We start from the raw sequence: 18,901 nt of genomic DNA on the forward strand, positions 1-18,901 counted from the left end.
TTTATTGATTTTATTATATATATATATATATTTTTTTAAACATTTGTAAAGCGCCTAGAGCAGGCCTGGATAGGTGCTATAAAAATATATTTAATATATAAATTTAGGCAAGCCTAAAAGCGGAGCTCCCCAGTTAATTATTTTGCACTTTATTGAACTCTGAATTCTGGCCATTGTAAAACTTTAAGGCTAAGAATTTTATATTCGTTTTATTTTTTTAATAAATAATAATTAATATTTTTCCTTATTTCTTTTTTACCGTGTCCGGGGTGGGGGGGGGGGGTACTCCCTAAAATTTACTATGGGGGTGTGCCGTTGAGTTGCTGAGACTCTGGACCTGTTCCAGAGACAAAAGGTTCAATTTGCGACCCTGTTCCAGACAAACACTGCAAAGTAGGTACCCTGTTCCAGCAATATCCACAATGGAAATATATGAAGATAGATATAAAAACACTACCGTACATCACAAAGCTCTCACTTGACTTTCGTCTGTGGCTTGGAGATAAAGCGATGAAAGGAGCGGAGTTTCATAGCTATATACTTGATAGTGTTTAATCAGGATTCTGGGAAAACAATCAACCCTGTTCTAGAGTCAAAAGGGTGATTTGTATACCCTGTTTCAGAGTCAGAGAGACAAAAAGCATACCATGTTGAGCGGCACATACCCGTATAGCTCTTATATGGGGGTACCATCCCCCCCTCCGGGTACCGTGTACAGCAACACCAAATAAGAGAACAAACAAAATCAATCAAAATGTTATAATTCCACCGAAAGCATTATCATAAAGAAGTCTGGATGGGAAATTATGTTGCAAAACGGGCAATTATGTTACCTTCATGTAGAAAAAAAGGAGGGAGGAGTAGGGCTGCATGTCGGGGTAGATAGGCATATCACATGGCAAATAAGGCATTTTTGTTGTTGCTTTACCAGCTTTAAAAGAAAGAAAAAATCACTTTACATTTAGAGTATAAAGGAAATAACAAACATCTACATTTATAATAAGGTTGATTTTAATTTTTTTCATTCACTCATTTATTCATTTTCATTTTCACTATTTGCCGATATTTTAATTTTGAATGGAAATGGCAGAGGTTATAGCTAATGGTTTACAGCATGTTGCCCAAACCAAGCTAACTCCAAGCAAACCAGAGTGAAAGCTAACCACAAGCAAACTAGAGTGAAAGCTAACCGCAAGCAAACCAGATGAATAAAGCTAACTGCGAGCAAACAGGGGTGAACCTAACTCCGGAAACAAAGAAGTGACATTCTGTCATTCCACCGAACAGGGTCACCCCATCCCCAACCCCCCCCCCCCAAAAAAAAAAAAAAAAAAAAGAAAAGAAGAAGATAGCACCTTGTTCACTTTTACATGTCTTTTGACTCCCCTTCCTCTTAAGGGGTTTCACTTCACTTACAGAAAAAAAGCAAAAATTCTGGGAAGCTAGAATATTGTTTGTGAGTCTCAAACTCAGTTTTGCTATTTGATTACCCAGAAAAAAAAATAGAATCATGTCTGCTTGTGTATAAAACTATGCAAGAAAAAATATAACATCAATACTTTGACTACTCTTTTAAAAATTTGTTTGTATTATTGTCCACATCTTTATGGAGTCATGTTGCCCATTTGTCATGGAGTTCACAAAGTAAGCAAGTGAGTCACAATTTGGTTGCTACATGGTACCTTATGGATACTGCAAATTTTATCTGGCTTTAGAATATTTCACTTATTTTAAAAATATAGCTGTTCTTATAAATTGTACACAGCATACAATACATAAGAATGAAATTGGTAATGCATATTGCTTGCAATAACGGTTTTAAACTCACCTATACTTTAGAATTACAGTACCACCAGTTTCAGCATAACTAATCCAAATTCAAATAATTACATTGCTTTGTAACTCCACTGCCTCCCCCAAAGTCAACCAAAGATCTTATCATATAATTAGACAACTACATGTAAGTCCTGTGTAGTTGAGGGCTCAAAACATTTGGACACTTGCAGGTCATGTTAACTGGCCAAACAGATTTTAGCTTGGTCACATGTGGTTTCTTACCAGTCAAAACATTGAAAATAGCAATTTTAAACTACCACCATTTCTGCTGTTACTGTTTTCGCTGCATATTTTTGAAAAGATCACTTCATAATTCCCTTGTTACATCTAACAAGATGTGAAAGTGACAGGTCAATCAAGAAGTCGTTTTCTGAAGTACACTGTAAATAGGTTAACATTTAAAATCTAAATTTTGCTTATTTGCAGCTTTTCTTGATTTTAATTTACATGTAATTTACTAGTCTCTTAAAAATAGCATCATGACGACACCCAAACATCGAGCTGGATTTAATCTTTCCTGTTTTCTATTTATGTCCTTGTCTTTGTCTGTTTTTGTGTCTGTGGCACTGCAAACTCTGCAACTCATGTTAACCCTGAAAAAAGTCAAATGCCACAGATTAAATTAAAATTGATTAATTGTCATCAATATCAATAATTTATAAAACAAAACACTTAACTTGAGCTTGTTTAACTGAAGCCAAACCACTGGATGCAAAAGGATCCATTAGATATTTAACATAGATGGATCAGCACAGACTATTTTTTTTACTGATAACTGCAAAGTCAACTAAATATTTTAATAAACTCAAAGCATCACTGCAAACCCTAACACCCCCTCTTACCGGTAATTAAAAGGTTTGGCCTTTAATCAACCCCCCTCCCCCTCTCCCTCCCGCTAGCCCTTTTGGAACTTCCATTGACCTTACATGGGATGGATCTGAATATTTGGGTTTTCCTTGGTATAAGAACCTGTGAAAAATGTCTGTTTTGAAGCTATTGTTTTCCTGCTCCATGTTGTTTTGAGGCTCTTTGATGCCTTGTTTCACTGGTTCATACACTGAGGATGAGATGGCCATGGATTTCTGCCATAACCACACATTGGAATTTGTGAGGAGTTTGTGAGGGGAGGTGGCATTCAAACCATTTAACCTTCCACAGCGAGGATAGGGTATAGATATTTTCTGGTACAAGATCTAGGCATTTCATGAAAACATACTTTTAGTGAAATATTAATTATTTAAATTGTCTACTAATACATTGTAGTTGTTTTGAATGTCATTAAAGAGAGACAAACTAACTCCCGAGTTAGGATTTCGAGTTAGGATTTCGAGTTGGATTTTTGAGTTGGATTTTCGAGTTGGATTTTTGAGTTAGGATTACAAGTTGGATTTTCGAGTTGGATTTTCGAGTTGGATTTTTGAGTTAGGATTACGAGTTGGATTTTCGAGTTGGATTTCGAGTAAGGATTTCGAGTTGGATTTCGAGTTGGATTTTCGAGTTGGATTTTCGAGTTAGGATTTCGAGTTGGATTTTCGAGTTAGGATTTCGAGTTGGATTTTTTTTGACAAAGCAAAACCCATTACAATTATTGAAAGCTAACCATAAACAGGCTAACTGGAGTGCATAGTAGGCTAACCAAAGTGAATAGTAGGCTAACAGGAGTGTGTAGTAGGCTAACCGGAGTGCATAGTAAGCTAACTGGCGTGTATAGTAGGCTAACCGGAGTGCTTAGTACGGTAAGCAACTTGAAAATCCAACTCGAAATCCTAACTCGAAATCTAACTCGAAATCCAACTCCAAAATCCAACTCCAAAATCCAACTCGAAATCCTAACTTGAAATCCAACTCGAAATCTTAACTCGAAATCCAACTGGAAAATCGAACTCGTAAATCCAACTCAAAATCCTAACTCGAAATCCAACTCGAAATCCTAACTCGGTGAATAGGCAACCTCCATTGAGGAGTTGAATAATGAATGCAAATATTTCACAAAGTAAGAAGATCAGCAGCAACCAAATGCAGATTAAAGCAGCTGGGTAAAAAAAGAACGAAACTGAATAAAAACATATTTCAATTATAACTAATATAAACTAGATACCTGATTTACTTTGCTGTTGTCCACTTTGCACAGAGCATTCTATACCAAGTTCAACAAAACTTGACTGTAGCCAGTAGGTATTCTTCATTCATTGCGGCTTAATGGCAGAATATAACACTACCTAAAAGAAGGATTGACATAATAATCTATTAAAAACCACCACACTAGCTCTAATTAATGGCCCTGTTTATAAAAAGAATTTATAAAAAATTCTGTCTTATTTAATGGATCTCATCAAATATAATAATATTAGCCTCTTTCGTTTATACACTCAGTGTAGTGACCCTTCCTTCCTACAATGGGATATTTAGCTTTTCTTCTTGGAGATTTCTTGTTAACTTACTTGTATAGAAAAAACATTGCCATTGCAAAGATACACATTCAACACTGTCATAGTGATAGTCAATGTAAGTTTGCATACACAGCTGCATACAGTGTCTAAAATGGCATGAATTACAAGTAGAGCGAACAATTGTGTTTTGTAAAATTACTAAAAATAATTAACTAAGATAGTTTTATGTGGAAATAAACTGAGTTTTTTTTTTGTTTCTGCTAAGGTGTGGTAAAAACGTGTCAACGCAAGAAATTCGCAACGAACGATCTCTTAGCGTATTCGTCCACGACCCTAAAATAGTTCGTTCAAACGAATTCCAACAGCGAGTAAATAAGAATAAATAGATGAATTAAAAAAACTAAAACACTAAGTTTAGCTGGGAGTTTAAATAAAAACATTAAGTCATTAACAGCTCATGAATTAATCGGAGGCGAAGCGGCCGCAGTTTTTCGTATTATTATCCAACCGCGTAGTACATGTGTAAGCATATAATTACAGATTTTCACAAAACACATGGACTTAGTGTATTCAGTAAAGTCAAAGTTTGTTACCTCATATTTGAAGTCGGAGAATGCTTGTCAATTCACAGCAATTCAGCAGGACAAAGCTTTCAACCAGCTCATGAATTAATCGGAGGCGAAGCGGCCGCAGTTTTTCGTATTATTATCCAACCGCGTAGTACATGTGTAAGCTATAAATTATAACTTACTCCAGCACCACCGACCTTTGAATTATCTGCGAAGGTCTATTTCAGCCTTTTCCATCCGTGTAGCTATTGACACTTCTTTTTTCCTTCACTTCAGTTAATTGCGTTTAGCTCAATTACTAGAGCTGGTCAGCCGCCGAAACGGTAGAAACTCGCTCGCTCTCCACCTGTGCCATTTTTTCGGATCTCCCCGTAAGCCCTTATCGTTTGCCATAACTTCCATGATGTGTAAAGCCTTTAGACGGGGTAGACCGAGAAATATATACGGAGACATTTCTTTTTCCTGCTCGGTTTCTCCTTGTGCTTCGTTCAGCTTTCAAACTGACCGGGTTGTTCACTTTGTCCTTCATGTAAATCTAAATGGACTGACCAGGGAAAAGTACTTGCGCCCGCGGACCAATAGCAATGCTATCACTTGGTCAGCGGTCAACTTAAAAAAAACACGCGACCTTGACTAGTTCTAAACCTGAGCCCGCGATATGGTCATGTGATACTGGTCAGCGGATACGTTGTTTTGACAGCTGTCAATTGACCATAAAATGGATGTCCAATATCAAAGATCTTAGTCGATTACCTCACTCATTTCTGGTTAACGAAGGAGGCAGAAGATTGTCTCCCCTCCCCCCTCTGCTTGGGTTGCCTTGGGACTCCCCTCCCCCTCCCCGAGAGTCTGTACGCGCGCGCGGTCGGTCGGGCGTACGCACCAAATTTTTTCGGCCTCCTGGGTTTACAAAAATTCTCTCGTACCCGCATTACCCATGGTGCTCCGCTCCGCGCGCTGGCGCGCGCTGAAGAGCTCCGCTATTATTATTATTATTATAAATGTGTATTACTCGTTCTGTAAGCGGTTTGCGCGAAGGATAGGGCGAACTGAAAGAACAAACAAAATAAAGCCCGCTCAAATTCCATTGCGCATACAGCGGCCATACTCTAAACACTCATAAATTCAAAGACTTCGTGACTGCGTGCCGCGATAGTGTTGCTCATACTTCGCTGATTTCACTGTCAACCACAAAAGGACTACGGACGGTAGCACTAAGCCCTCCAAACATAAGCAGTATAGAAACAAACGAACGATTTTCTGTATGTGAAAATCCATTATTTAGCAATTTAAGTCTACTCATTCTATAGAACGTACACTAGAAACACAAACAATTAAACATGGCAGTCAGTAGAGGAATCAGAGAGCAAATCACAAAACCATAGTGCCCTCGTACAATTCTTTGTGCCCTCGGATGAGCAAGCGATAAATCGAAAGAAAAATAACTGAAGCACACAGCATTTTTTCTACGTGTTCCACAAAAATGCGCAACTGACTTAAAATTGACGGCAAAGAATATAAACATACCTGGAATGAACTGTCATCCTCGAGCGATCTCTTCAAATCGTCAAACAAATACCAACACAACTCACCACCGACGCTCGCCATTTTATGCACTTTTGAAGTTCATCTTTCTCTCGAGGTCATCGCGTAGAACTATGGGTAGAACACACGAACACAACCGAAAAATAGACGAACAAACGAGATATCCTCCGAAATCTCACCGAGTTGCGAAATGGCGCCATGTTGTGACGTCACGAGGTTATCAAATCTGATAACTGTGCGGGACTGGTGGCCTACATGTTAAAAATTGCAGACTGGCATGCTGAATTGAAATTCCTTGCTGTAACCTAACCCTTCCTTGTGCCTTACAGCAGTAATATTACACGGAATACTTAAAAAATTGGCGACCTGTATCGTTACTGAATGTGGACTACAAAATTGCGACAAAAACTATTGCTCTGCGTTTGGAAAAAATCTTACCTAACATAATCCACCCTGGCCAATCTGGGTATGTAAAAGGAAGGTTTATCGGGGAGAGCATCAGGTTAATAGCAGACACAATGCATTTCACTAAACAGAAGGATATCCCTGGCGTTGCAGTGTTCTTAGACTTTGAAAAAGCCTTCGACTCGATTGAGTGGAATTTTATTCATAAATGTCTTGAAACTTTTAATTTCGGCCCTGACCTTCGTCAGTGGATTAAAGTGTTTTATAGGAACATCCCGAGTTGCGTATTGAATAACGGTCACGCGTCAAAACACTTTCAACTGGAACGTGGGGTGCGACAGGGGTGCCCACTTTCAGGTACATTGTTCGTTATTGCCATGGAAATACTGGCGCAACGTATCAGACGATCGAACCAAATAAGGAATTAAGATACAAGAACATAGAGAAGTCAAGCTTTCGCAATATGCAGATGACACAACTGCACTTCTTTCTGATTCCCAGTCAGTGGCCAATTTATTTGATTTACTATTACTTTTTGAAAGTTGCTCTGGTCTAAAAATTAACCAAACAAAATCTGAAATGCTATGGCTCGGCTCTATGCGCTACAGAAAAGATACAATTCATAATCTTCGAATGGACAGTGAACCAGTTTATGCGCTTGGAGTACATTTTTCGTACGATCTTGATGTTTCTGAGAGGAAAAACTTTCATGAAAAATTGGTATCGTTAAAGAAAACTTTAAATATGTGGTCTCGCAGAGACCTATCCATATATGGCAAGATAAACATAGTTAAAACGTTGGCACTCTCAAAACTCGTGTTTATCTGCAGCGTTATGGAAACCCCAAGAGATTTCGCCAAAGAAGTCGACAAAATCACATTCGACTTTATTTGGAACCACAAACCAGCCAAAATAAAAAAGACCACTCTAATCAGGCAAAAAAATACTGGTGGCCTGGGCATGAGGGACTTTTCTATTTTCGACAAAGCGTTAAAGCTTAACTGGGTCAAACGACTATGTTCGAACTCTGATGCACCATGGCAATATATACCGAAATTACTCCTAGCTGGTGTTGGCGGCACAGAACTGTTTAAATGCAATTATGATTATAAACTCCTTGACCTCGATAAGCATTTACCTGAATTCTACAAACAAATTATTTATTACTGGCAGGATATTGCAGCAGTCACGCCCATTAATAAAACTGAGGTACTTTCACAGATGATCTGGAACAACAGATTTATAACTGTGAATGGGAAAGTGATACGGTACCCCCTTTGGTTTCGAGCAGGAATAAAGCAAATATCTGATCTTTGGGACTCCGGTGAAAATCGCTTTCTTTCTTTTCATTCTTTTCGCAATAAATACAAAGTCAAATGTAACTTTTTGCAATATTATAGCCTTCTTTCCTCTATTCCCAAAAGTTGGAAAACGCTGCTCGGAGAAAATTCTGAGGCCCCAGCTGCCTCAAATGCCTCATAGTGTTCACTGTCTTGCAAAATAATATATGACATGCTGTTAGACCTTGAAAACCTACCCCCACCTACTTCTGAGAAAAAACTTTTAGCATGCGGGGTCGAGAAGAAGGACCTAAATAAACTATACCTATTACCATTCAGAGCCACGAAAGAAATAAAATTAGTTATGTTCCAATACAAAATTATTCATCAAATCTTACCAACGAACAACCTGTTACACAAAATGAAAAAAGTTGCCTCCCCTTTCTGCCCTTTTTGTCCTTCTGAGTGTCAAACCATATGGCATATGTTTATTCACTGCCCGCAGGCAACCTCTTTTTGGAATAAATTCCAAGAGTGGTATTCGTTTTTAAGTAACACGAAATTGAGTCTTTCGGAGTTAGACGTCATGTTCGGAATTATTCGCAGTCACACTCACTGTTTAGCTCTCAACCATCTCATCATGTTAGGCAAGTATTTTATATATGTTAAAGCATTAGATACTATTAAGTTCCAGTTTCAAGATTTCGTCTCTCTTGTGCGGGAAAAGATGAAGCTAGAGAAATATATCGCAGCCACGTCTGATAAAGTGAAAGATTTTGAGAATAAATGGCATTTTTTTCTAGCAATTTAAGATAGTCTTATTATTTTATTTTTTTTAGCATTTTGTTTTCCCCTCTTTAATTACTTGATTAATTCAGTTGATATAAGCTACGTTTTGGCTATGTTACTTAAGAGAATTATTTGTAAATTTACATCTCTAAGTGGACAGTTTTGTAAAACAGTTATTAAGTAAGTAAGTAATATTACTGTATTTTTCTTAAGGACGTTTGTGTGTTCTCCGAGCAGAACACAGCCTAGGAGTATGGATACCTTGAAGTGTGACTGTATTTGTTAATTGTATGAGTTGAATTGTATTTTAATTGTCTCCCTTGCCACTCTATTTTCTATATTTCTGGCGTTCTATCTTGGCAAGACTGTCCAGTTTAGATATGAAAATGGAAGTTAAAAGTTTAAAAAACAAGATTACTTGCATGAAAACTGAAATCGACTCTGCCAAGAGCAACACAAGCATTTAGACGAGAAGAACAAATGCCAGGCTTGTTGATGAATACATCAGCAAACTTACAAGCAACTTGGATAAGCCCAAGAGTGAAACTGATGAATGTCGCAAAAAATGCTCTATTTAGAGGCATATAGCCGAAAAGAAAACTTGAAATTTGAGGAATTGCAGAAGCGTTCCAAGATAATGCAGCATCAAGTCCAAGTGAGGAAACCAAAGATGTCCTTGTGGACTTTCTGGAAAACGTGTTGGAGATCAAGGATGCCAAAAGCATCGAGTTCCAGCGAGTGCACAGGCTGGAAAAACCAAACAGCAATAGTGGAAGTGGAATTTGGATTTAAAAAAATAAATAAAAATAGAAATTAATGTTACAGTGAGAACACAAAAACCGTGAACACTGCCTGGAAGTCATCACATCAAGAATAATCCATCCATCTTCCATCAATCGTATTGCTTGCAATGGGAGCTATGTTTCAAAGAGAACCCAATGTTCTTCTGAGAGTAATCACCCCTGGACCAAACACGGTTCATTCTACAAAAAAACTCCCATTCCACGCAGCCACAACCCATACTTTTTAACCAAACTCAAAGGAAGCATTGCGCACCGAAACGGGTACAAGGGTTTCTTTCGTAAGCATATACCGGAAAACACTATCAACTCTGTTGAATGGGGGAAAACTAATGGAGTCTATCAATAGAAACTGGGAGGCATCAAGAAAACACTTATTTGAACAGATGCTGAAGCACTCTGCACCAAAGATCGAAAAATGTCTTATGTGTAATTCACAGAATGCTATTTTCCGATGCCTTTTGTGTGTAAATTATATCCATATCGGTTGTAAATGTGATGAGAAAATTCATTTCCCAAACCCATTTCATGACCGAGAAGTTCTCTTCAATGGATTTTATCAGAAGATCAAACCAACTGTATCAGTTGATACGGAGGGCTGTTAGTGAGTACCCAATATTGCTATTGCTTTCTAGTTTTATTTTTATTTGGAAAGCACTATTTTACAAATTACGTCCCTAAAGAATATCCATTTTCTTTATTACCTAAAGTACAGTTGAACCCCAGTTACTCAAACTCTGAAGGGAAACAAACAAGAAAAGCACTTCGAGTTAGCAGGGTTTTCATGGTAACAGAGTATAAATGACTGAAAAGTGGGTCCAAGGGAAATAGAAGACAGTTTGGGTTAGTGGGGTTGTTCAAGTTACCAGGGTTCTGCTGTACTAAGATCTGACTTCTTTCAGTCCAGTTACAGTCCAGTGTACTAACTATTGTGCCACGTTACCTTCTGATCACAAAGTAAACTCGCCACAAGTATAGATTGTTCTTTGAAAAGCATAAATTTCAAGTGGGTCAGGTGTGTGCAGTAATGTTTTTGTTTGTAACATAATTAATAGTCAATTTTACCCAATGTTATCGTTTTTCATTATTTTTTGCAGAACGCATGTTTCCCTATTGCCCTGTTGCATGTCCCTCTTGTGCAAATGACATGCTAGCCATTGGTAGCGGTGGACAATGTATAATTATAACAATACAAGGTGTGCTTTAACGTTTACCCAATCAAAATACTAGCCACTTTTTGTACCCTTTATGGTGTTGTTAGTTATGCCCCTTCAACAAATAATTAAAATCACCTTTATTCCTGTTTACCTTTCAGGACGTTTTGATCTTGAAACTTTGTCCCACTACCAATGTCCTGTGACATCACCCTTCAAACTTGGCCAGGCACCCCAACTAACATGTGCCACCTGTTTGCCGGAGACCTTTTAGACTACTGGTACATGGCTCAAAAGGGAATGCCTGGTGTTTCTGAAAGGTCATTTATCACTAGCCTTGAGGATTTCTCATGAGCTAAAGGAAGGATATGTTTTCTCTTTTACAATGTACCCATCCTGGATGCTAGAGAGTTTTTGTTGTGTTTTGCCAAAAAAAACCTGGCACTCGCACTCAGGATACTTTTTACCAGTCTTCTGAAAAATTTCATGATTTCTCCCAGTTTTCTTTTTGGATTTCATATAAATTCTCCTTTTCTTGGCCGTACAAATGCTTTTTGATATGAGCAATAACAAGTTTCTTGGACCATACTCACCTTAAAATCATATGCAAAAATTTATTTTGTAGCAACCAAAAATGATGCAGAGAATTCTTACAAAGAAAACAGACAGCCAACGTAAACTGCCAAAAAGACCAAATAAGTGGAATCTAATGCCAAATCATCCAAAAAAGATAATCAGAAAAGAACAGAAAAGGAGAAGCTACTAAAAAATTCAAGGCAAATAGGGAAAAGGCCCAGAGGGAGCAGATGAAAGAAGAATCAGAAGTGTTAAGAGAAACTCAGGAAATCAATTGTCAGCTAATCGAGGATGTTCCAGATGATCAAAGCTCTCCTGTCACTCTAAGGCATACCAGCTGCCCTAAAATAGGCTGTTCTATTGACAACAGTACTGGCGAAAGTGGTGACGACAGCGGTAATCTTCCAGTCAGGTCACCTGAAAATCAAAAGGTTGTTTTGCCACATCACCTAAGGTCAAAGGTTGCTGGGACAAATTCGCTTAAGAAGGCAGCACGGATACTGGCAGTTGGCTTTTTTACAGTGAAAGAGTGTTGCTCTTGTACAGTACCTGGATCAAGCAACAAGTCAAATGAGGACACCAAGCGGCCTCAGTTTAACACTTACAGAATGTCCCTTATTCATGGTTAGTGTTATATGTAATATATCTGTTTCAGAAATTCTAAAATAATTATAACAAAAATTTGTAAACCTACCAAAAAATTATAAGGCCCCCCTATCTGGACAGTTTGGTTGGTGATAGAAAGAAATAAAAAATCCATATATTAATTACAGCCAATATAATGCCTTAGTTGAATAAATTACCAAATGTCTCTTTCCATAAACAGCAGAGGTTTTTAAACCTTATATTGCCACTGCTACATAACCACTTATACACGCAACCTTCCTTTTATTTATTGAATAATTAACAGCTGCAGTCACTAATAACTGATTTTTTTTACCTTTCAGAATTTCTTCAAAAGACCTACCCAAACAGCTATCAACATGAGGATGTCAACAGCATCATCGGACAAGTGGCAATAGAGTCCAGACAAGGCCCCATGCAACTGATGACTCTGTTGTTCTTTCACTCCTCTAATGATTCAGAAAAAGAACTAGAGAAAGACCTTTCAGTTTTTTGCATTTGTAAAAAAACTTGTGGTAACTTATTGAAAAGAAAATCCATTTTACAACTGTTTCTATTATTTTAATACACCAAAAATCATGGTGATTAAGCTTTAATGTATAATATAAAATTAGCTCAGCTGTCGTGACAATTGACCCCTCATTATGAATAAAAAAAATTTACTAGTTTTATTACTCTCGTAATTTTTGTATATTTAAAACATAGCTAGGTAAATGTGTTATACAACCCCACATGGTGCACGCATGCAGACAATTCATGCATGCACTGTGTCAGTTTTTTGCATGCATACAGTTGTCTTTATGGATGAACCCTTTTCATGCATGCATTCAAAGGATATTTATTCCGACAGGAAAGAGCTATGAAAATGTGAAGGAAGCTATTTTAAGAACAAAGAATGCTTTGCACTCTTTAGGATTAGAGGGTGAGTATTTTTTGTGCAGTGTACAGGTTGCTGTTCAGATTTACACAGCTGCAAAAAATTATCAAAATTTTATTTCACTTATCAAAAATCAATTAACTCTTTTATTGCGATTCAAAAGACAAACAAGGTTTCTAAAAATTGTCCATGAAGTCTATATATTATATTAATTAACCTTATAATAATAGTAATAAGGTGGCAATATTTCATTCTTTAATCTAAGGAAAAGATCAAGGAAGATAGGAGCCTTATGAGACAACAGGGAGGAGAATTATGTAAAACAACAAAATACAAGCAATGAAGCATTACACATATTTTTAGTATTATCTTGTTTATTGATAGCGGTGACTTAATTTGGTGTCGGGGATTTTTGTTGTCGAAACATAATTTATTGTTTTTGGGATATGATCTTTAAGGATTTTAATGATTTGTTGACTTAATTAGTTCGTGTGACCACCTGACATGGTCTAGCCACCTGTTGTGTTTACCGTGATGGTGATCTTGATGTGAACCTCTGCAAAGACTCTTAGTTTTTTAATGGATATTTGTTGTAAATTAGATTTTAAGTAGATATAATGCTTAATTATCCGATGGCCAAAACCAATGCAGGACAGGACTCAAAATAATTTTTGGATACTGACCGGTCATGTTGACCGGCCAAATCAATTTTTGCTCGGTCATGTCTCGTTTTGACCGGTCAAAATATTGAGTATTTACTTTGAAGCAATAGCCTATTCTGCCAAAAATTTCGCCTCATAAGCTAAAACACTTGTTGTTAAATTTTATTATGTTCGCTTTTTGAATTTCCATTTCTTCTGTGTTCTCTACATAAAACAAAATGATCAGTAGCCGTAATGTTACGTTACTCTGCATAGTTTTACATTATTTAATGATCACTCATCTTCCCGATTCAATCCTAGCGATAATCTTTAGTTATCTCCCAAATGCTGAGCGAATCTGCACCCTAGCCATAGTATGTGAAAAGTGGTATGAAATCATTCATTGTACCACCGTTTGGAAAAAGGTCGACTTTGACTTCCAAAGGAAAGTTACGCCAGATGTCCTGCGAAAATATGGTTATCCGGGGACACGAGAAATACTCCTAAGTGAATGCTGTTATCTGAAATGGGGAAACCTTTGCTCCATCTTAAGCCAATGCAAGAGAATTGATGTTTTTATTGCACCATGGATCGGTCATAAGAAAGAAGTCGTTCCAGACTTCACTCAAACTTTGAAGATTGGGTGCTTGCCGAGTGCGCTATTTGGATTTGAGTCACTGCAAAGTTACGGACTCGTTTATCGAGCTTCCTATAAGATGCCCTCTTTTAAAAGTTCTCTTTCTTCAAGACTGCCAAGAGATTAGCGAGAAAGCCTACGCATTTCAAAAATCATGGATCTCTCCAAGTTTTCAACGTCGCCTACAACACAAAAGCCCGTCCACTAACGAGCGATGCGATGTTCATTGTTGTCTGTTTAGTGTATTATTTTACAAACGTGGTTGTTTCCTGTTTTATTTAAGGAAACCGCTAACAAATCTGCAGAGCATGACCGTCTCATCTGTATTCTACAAATGTGTGACTGCAAGCTGCTATGATATTTTATAATTTTACTGTAAAATTTCAAGAAATACTGCGAATGAATTTTTTTGTGTGTGTTATTTATGTACGATAGAGTTGTTTCTGCGGTCAAAGTTAAGCATGGACTTAGTTCCTTTTTTCAACCTCTTATAGGAGTTAAGCAGGGTTGCAACCTGAGCCCAACATTGTTTAACTTGTTTATAAACGACATTGTTGATCTGTTTGATTCTAGTTGTGAACCTCTGCATATGATAGATTGCCAAATTAGTTGCTTACTGTACGCAGATGATTTAGTTCTTCTTTCTCAATCGGAAAGCGGTTTACAGAAGTGCCTTGATAGATTAAATAGTTACGTTAAGAAATGGCAAATGAAAATCAATATCAAGAAGACTAAGGTCATTATTTTTAACAAAAGTGGCAAAGTACTCAGAGGTGAATTCAAGCTTGGTAAACAACCATTACAAATAACTGATAGCTACGTCTATCTAGGGATTGTTTTCACAATCTCTGGCTCTTTCTCACTGGCACAGAAGAAGCTGTATAATAAAGCTACAAGGTCTTTATATAGTTTCCTATCAGAGGTTAACATTTACAATGGTGCCTCTGTCACAACAATTCTTAAGCTTTTCGATTCTCTTATACAGCCAATCCTTTTGTACAACTGTGAAATTTGGGGTTGTTTTTTAAAATTGTTTGGGGGTAATTACGATAAATTTGTTTCCAAAGTTTTTTATGAACGAATAATCCCCGAAACTATGCATAATAAAGTATGCAAAATGGCTCTAGGGGTTCACTCCAAAGCAAGTAACCTCGCAGTAAAAGGAGATCTTGGACGCTTTCCCCTTCACCTCCTTATTTATAGTACAATTTTTAAATACTTTTTGAGACTTCTTACATTCTCAGAAAACAAAATGTTAAGTAGTGCTCTTGAGACAAACATTCAATTGGATAACACTGGTAAGCACTCTTGGTTTACCACTATTAAACACCTTTTGCGTTTTACTAAATTAGATGTGATGACAATAGATTTTTCAACTTTTGAAAGAAGTAAAATACCCAACCTGTTAAGGTTGTTTAAAAATAATCTTTCAAAACAATTTCAGGTTCATTGGTTGAAAAATATAAATAAGGATAAATTAGATCCTTCAATTGGAAACAAATTAAGTCTTTACGGCGAAATAAAAAACGAAGTTAGGTTTGAACCTTATCTAAGGATAATAAAAAATGTCAATCAAAGAGTGGCGATAACCAAAATGCGGATTTCTAGTCATCAACTGCCTATTGAATCAGGTCGATACAAGAAGATACCTCGAGATGAGAGACTTTGCCCATTCTGTAAGTCATCTATTGGTGACGAGTTCCATTTTTTGATGAAATGCACCCACCCATCATTTTCTCATCTCAGAGGTGTCTTCTTAGATCGCCTCTTTTCAATAAATAACAGTTTTAAATTTTTGAATTATAAGGCACTTTTTATATATATCTTAGCTATGTGCGATGAAAATATCTTGAATCTAAGCGCCCACTTTATCTGGGATATTTTAAACTGTTATAATGAATCACTAAAAGAACTTGAGGAGAATTTTTCCCTCACGACCAAGAGTTAGTTGTTAGCTTGTTAATGTTAATGTTTAGTTATTAAGTGTATTCTGTTGTAGTCCTGTGGAACTGAAATCTTCAAGTTGAAGATAAAGTCAATAAAGCGTGTATTTGAAAGCCGTGTACGTGACCGGTCAAAATGACCGCCGAACCAAAATTTTGTCCGGACAAATCGTCATTTTGGCCGGACATTGTCCTTTGACCGGCCGTTATTTTGAGCCCTGCAGGATATCAGTTGCCACTCGCTAATACTTGGGCACCTGTTAGTTTTTAGTTTTCACCTGTTGTTTAAGTCGCTTACAGTGTATGCCTTTTTCTACAGTTAACAGGAAAATGATTTCAGTTGTATTTTGTTGAGATCTTTGCACCCTCCAACCTAGCCCAAATCTGCCTTCCCTTCAATTTCATTAGCTATTGACCTTTACAATGAATCCGTTAGGACTTAACTTGTTTAATTATAACTTAAGTTTTTCTGAGGTAACCACCATTACCCTCTATTGGTTTAGAGCCTGGAATTTCCATCCTGGAAGCGGTAACTAAGCAAAAATTAACGTTGATGCAAGTTCTGTGATAATCCCTTGTAAAATAACTAATAAATGGAGTCGAGCAACTGTAAAACAGAGAGTAGAGAATTGTAAAACCAGAGACGAGTAAACTAGTGATCTACAAAAAAGGCAGTACCAACAAATATGTTGTAGTCCATGGCCTGAATTGAGTGTTGAAGTGAAGCGCCTAATCCCCCATCAAAACCTCGCTTCAGCAACTAGAACAATCCTTAATTCTTGGACAGAAAAAAGACAGGCCAAAAAGGTTAACTACATTTTTTAAGTGATACTAAGATCGAATTTTTCGCCCCTTAAAATTTTAGGGGTTTCATAGAGTATTTAACCATAGATTCCAAATGAGTTTTTCCATTTTCAAATCTCTGTTTTATTTCAAGGAGTATTTATGCTTTACAAAAAATCGTTTAATATGCAAATCAGGGGACTGATGACATCACATCTCTGTCATTTTTCTGCAGAAACTAATTTTGAAAGGTTTTTCTCATTTAGTTCGCATTATTAAGGGAAACGTCTTTCCTTTTAGATGATAGTTCTACATGGGAAAAGGAAAATGAAAAAGTCCAAAAAAACTGTCTAAAAAAAGAGTCATTCACTTCGCCGAAACACTGGACGCAAAATCAGGGCTTGAGATTTTGGACTTTGAAAAGTCGCTGCGACTACAGGATGACCTGCAGGTTAAGTTGATGTGGGAAGCCACTCGGAGAGATGCCAGAGTTGCTTCAGAATGCAAAGGTTTGTTTTCTTCTCACTGGTGAGTTTTAGCAAGGTTAAAGGTTCTGACCAGCTGCCCAAGCTATTGTGTAAATGGGTGATCATAACTGGGGAAATTATTAACAGCCACCATCCAACTTACCCGTTGTGTACGAGAGTTGTGCGTAACGTCCGTAAGTGAAGATTTTAACTCAGTCACGACATCTTTTAGCAAGAAACTTACTACTTGTATAGTTACGGCAGTAAAAGACGTGTTTTGGAGTTATATAAACAGTGAGAAGGTTTCAGAGGAAGAGGTTAAGCATGTGCAGTCACAGGGTAGTCAGAGTAGACAGCATTTGGTTGGTGCAATACAAATCCAGTGCCATCACATGAAGAACCAACAGTGAGAGGACTCTGCCACCCAAAAAGCGAGACAAATTTTTCAGCTCAATGTAAGACGTCTGGAAACCAAGACCATGTCTTTACTGTGAATCAAGCACGCACAAGTCCCTCGACTGTGACAAGATGGTGGGTGTGGCACAAAGAAGAGAGAACCTCAGGGAGAAAAAGCTGATACTAAACACAGAGCAGCCGAGTGTAGTATCCTTCAAAATTGTCAGAAGTGTAACACCAACCACCATACATCAATATGCGACACAAGCCAAATACACAACTATACGCTCGAAGCACTGTAAATGTGGCATTAAATCTTCATGTTTGATAGATTTTTTGTATATGTTTGACCATTTCACTTTTTAAATAGTACAAAATTAGATTCAGTTCAGCTCTAGGTTCTTCAGTTACCTATAATCTTGTCACTCCAACCCTTTTTTTTATGTTTTGTACAAAACGCTTAACGATTGTGTTATACCTATTTCTTCTTTTTATTCAATACTAAAGAGTACTTTTTGTCAAACAAGGACATGAGCTTGCACCAGAACTTAATAAATGCACTAAAAAGTTCGCAATATGGAGACAACAGGCCAAAGAACCTTACCTGCTGGACTACATTTATGGCTTGTGCTGAAGGTATTCAAAGACCACACCTCCAGAACAGAAAAGGACTAAGTGCCAAGCAAAGCAATAAGCCTCAATTTCAACTTTGCCATTACTCCAAAGAGTTTGCCTGTGTCTTCAATTGTATCGTCAGTTGAGCTGGGCATAGACCACCTACTGCCTGCCGACAAAGACTTGATACGAGTGTTGGTTGCCTCCGCCATCAACAGTTGGTGTCCACCCCAACAAAGGATCACATCAAGGTAAACCTTTGTTATAACCATTTTAGCATGAATTTATGTTTAAAAGCTTTTAATTTCATCTGTAATCTTCATAATTTTAGCATTGAGCGATTTTTTACAGATCTGTCTTGTTTTCAACAAAACCAAATACACAAATTGCTTCATGTCACAACATGCAGGCTTTACCTCACGAGTGAAAGCTCTGTTTTACTATCGGCTTGAAGCACTGTAAATATGGTATTTAAATCTGCTTGTTTGATAGATTATTTGTATATGCTTGACCATTTCAATTTTTTAATAGTACAAAATTAGAATTTAACCTATTATTAAGCTATAACCTTGTC

The 18,901-nt window shown here is 37.2% G+C and overlaps 2 protein-coding genes and 1 long non-coding RNA gene across 3 annotated transcripts; 2 read left to right on the plus strand and 1 right to left on the minus strand.

Moving 5' to 3' along the window:
- Positions 1-993: 993 nt before the first annotated feature.
- On the minus strand, positions 994-5,228 carry LOC144652358 (uncharacterized). The gene is made up of 3 exons (XR_013570501.1): positions 4,820-5,228; positions 3,935-4,055; positions 994-2,429 (listed from the first exon to the last, which is right to left on the minus strand). It is a non-coding gene; the product is annotated as an uncharacterized LOC144652358 (long non-coding RNA).
- A 4,474-nt stretch (positions 5,229-9,702) lies between these two features.
- Positions 9,703-11,441, plus strand: LOC144648381 (uncharacterized). Its single transcript, XM_078507959.1, has 2 exons — positions 9,703-10,214; positions 10,968-11,441. The coding sequence occupies exons 1-2, from the start codon at positions 9,947-9,949 to the stop codon at positions 11,120-11,122; spliced, it is 423 nt and encodes a 140-aa protein (XP_078364085.1). The 5' UTR covers positions 9,703-9,946; the 3' UTR covers positions 11,123-11,441.
- LOC144648382 (uncharacterized) lies at positions 10,715-12,533 on the plus strand. The gene is made up of 3 exons (XM_078507960.1): positions 10,715-10,810; positions 11,394-11,968; positions 12,292-12,533. Exons 2-3 carry the CDS (start codon positions 11,575-11,577, stop codon positions 12,531-12,533), a joined length of 636 nt encoding a protein of 211 aa, XP_078364086.1. The 5' UTR covers positions 10,715-10,810; positions 11,394-11,574.
- The last annotated feature ends 6,368 nt before the right edge of the window (positions 12,534-18,901 follow it).

Source organism: Oculina patagonica, chromosome 4 (assembly GCF_052425735.1).
Source record: "Oculina patagonica isolate OP01 chromosome 4, crgOcupat, whole genome shotgun sequence".
Classification (NCBI taxonomy): Eukaryota; Metazoa; Cnidaria; class Anthozoa; order Scleractinia; family Oculinidae; genus Oculina; species Oculina patagonica.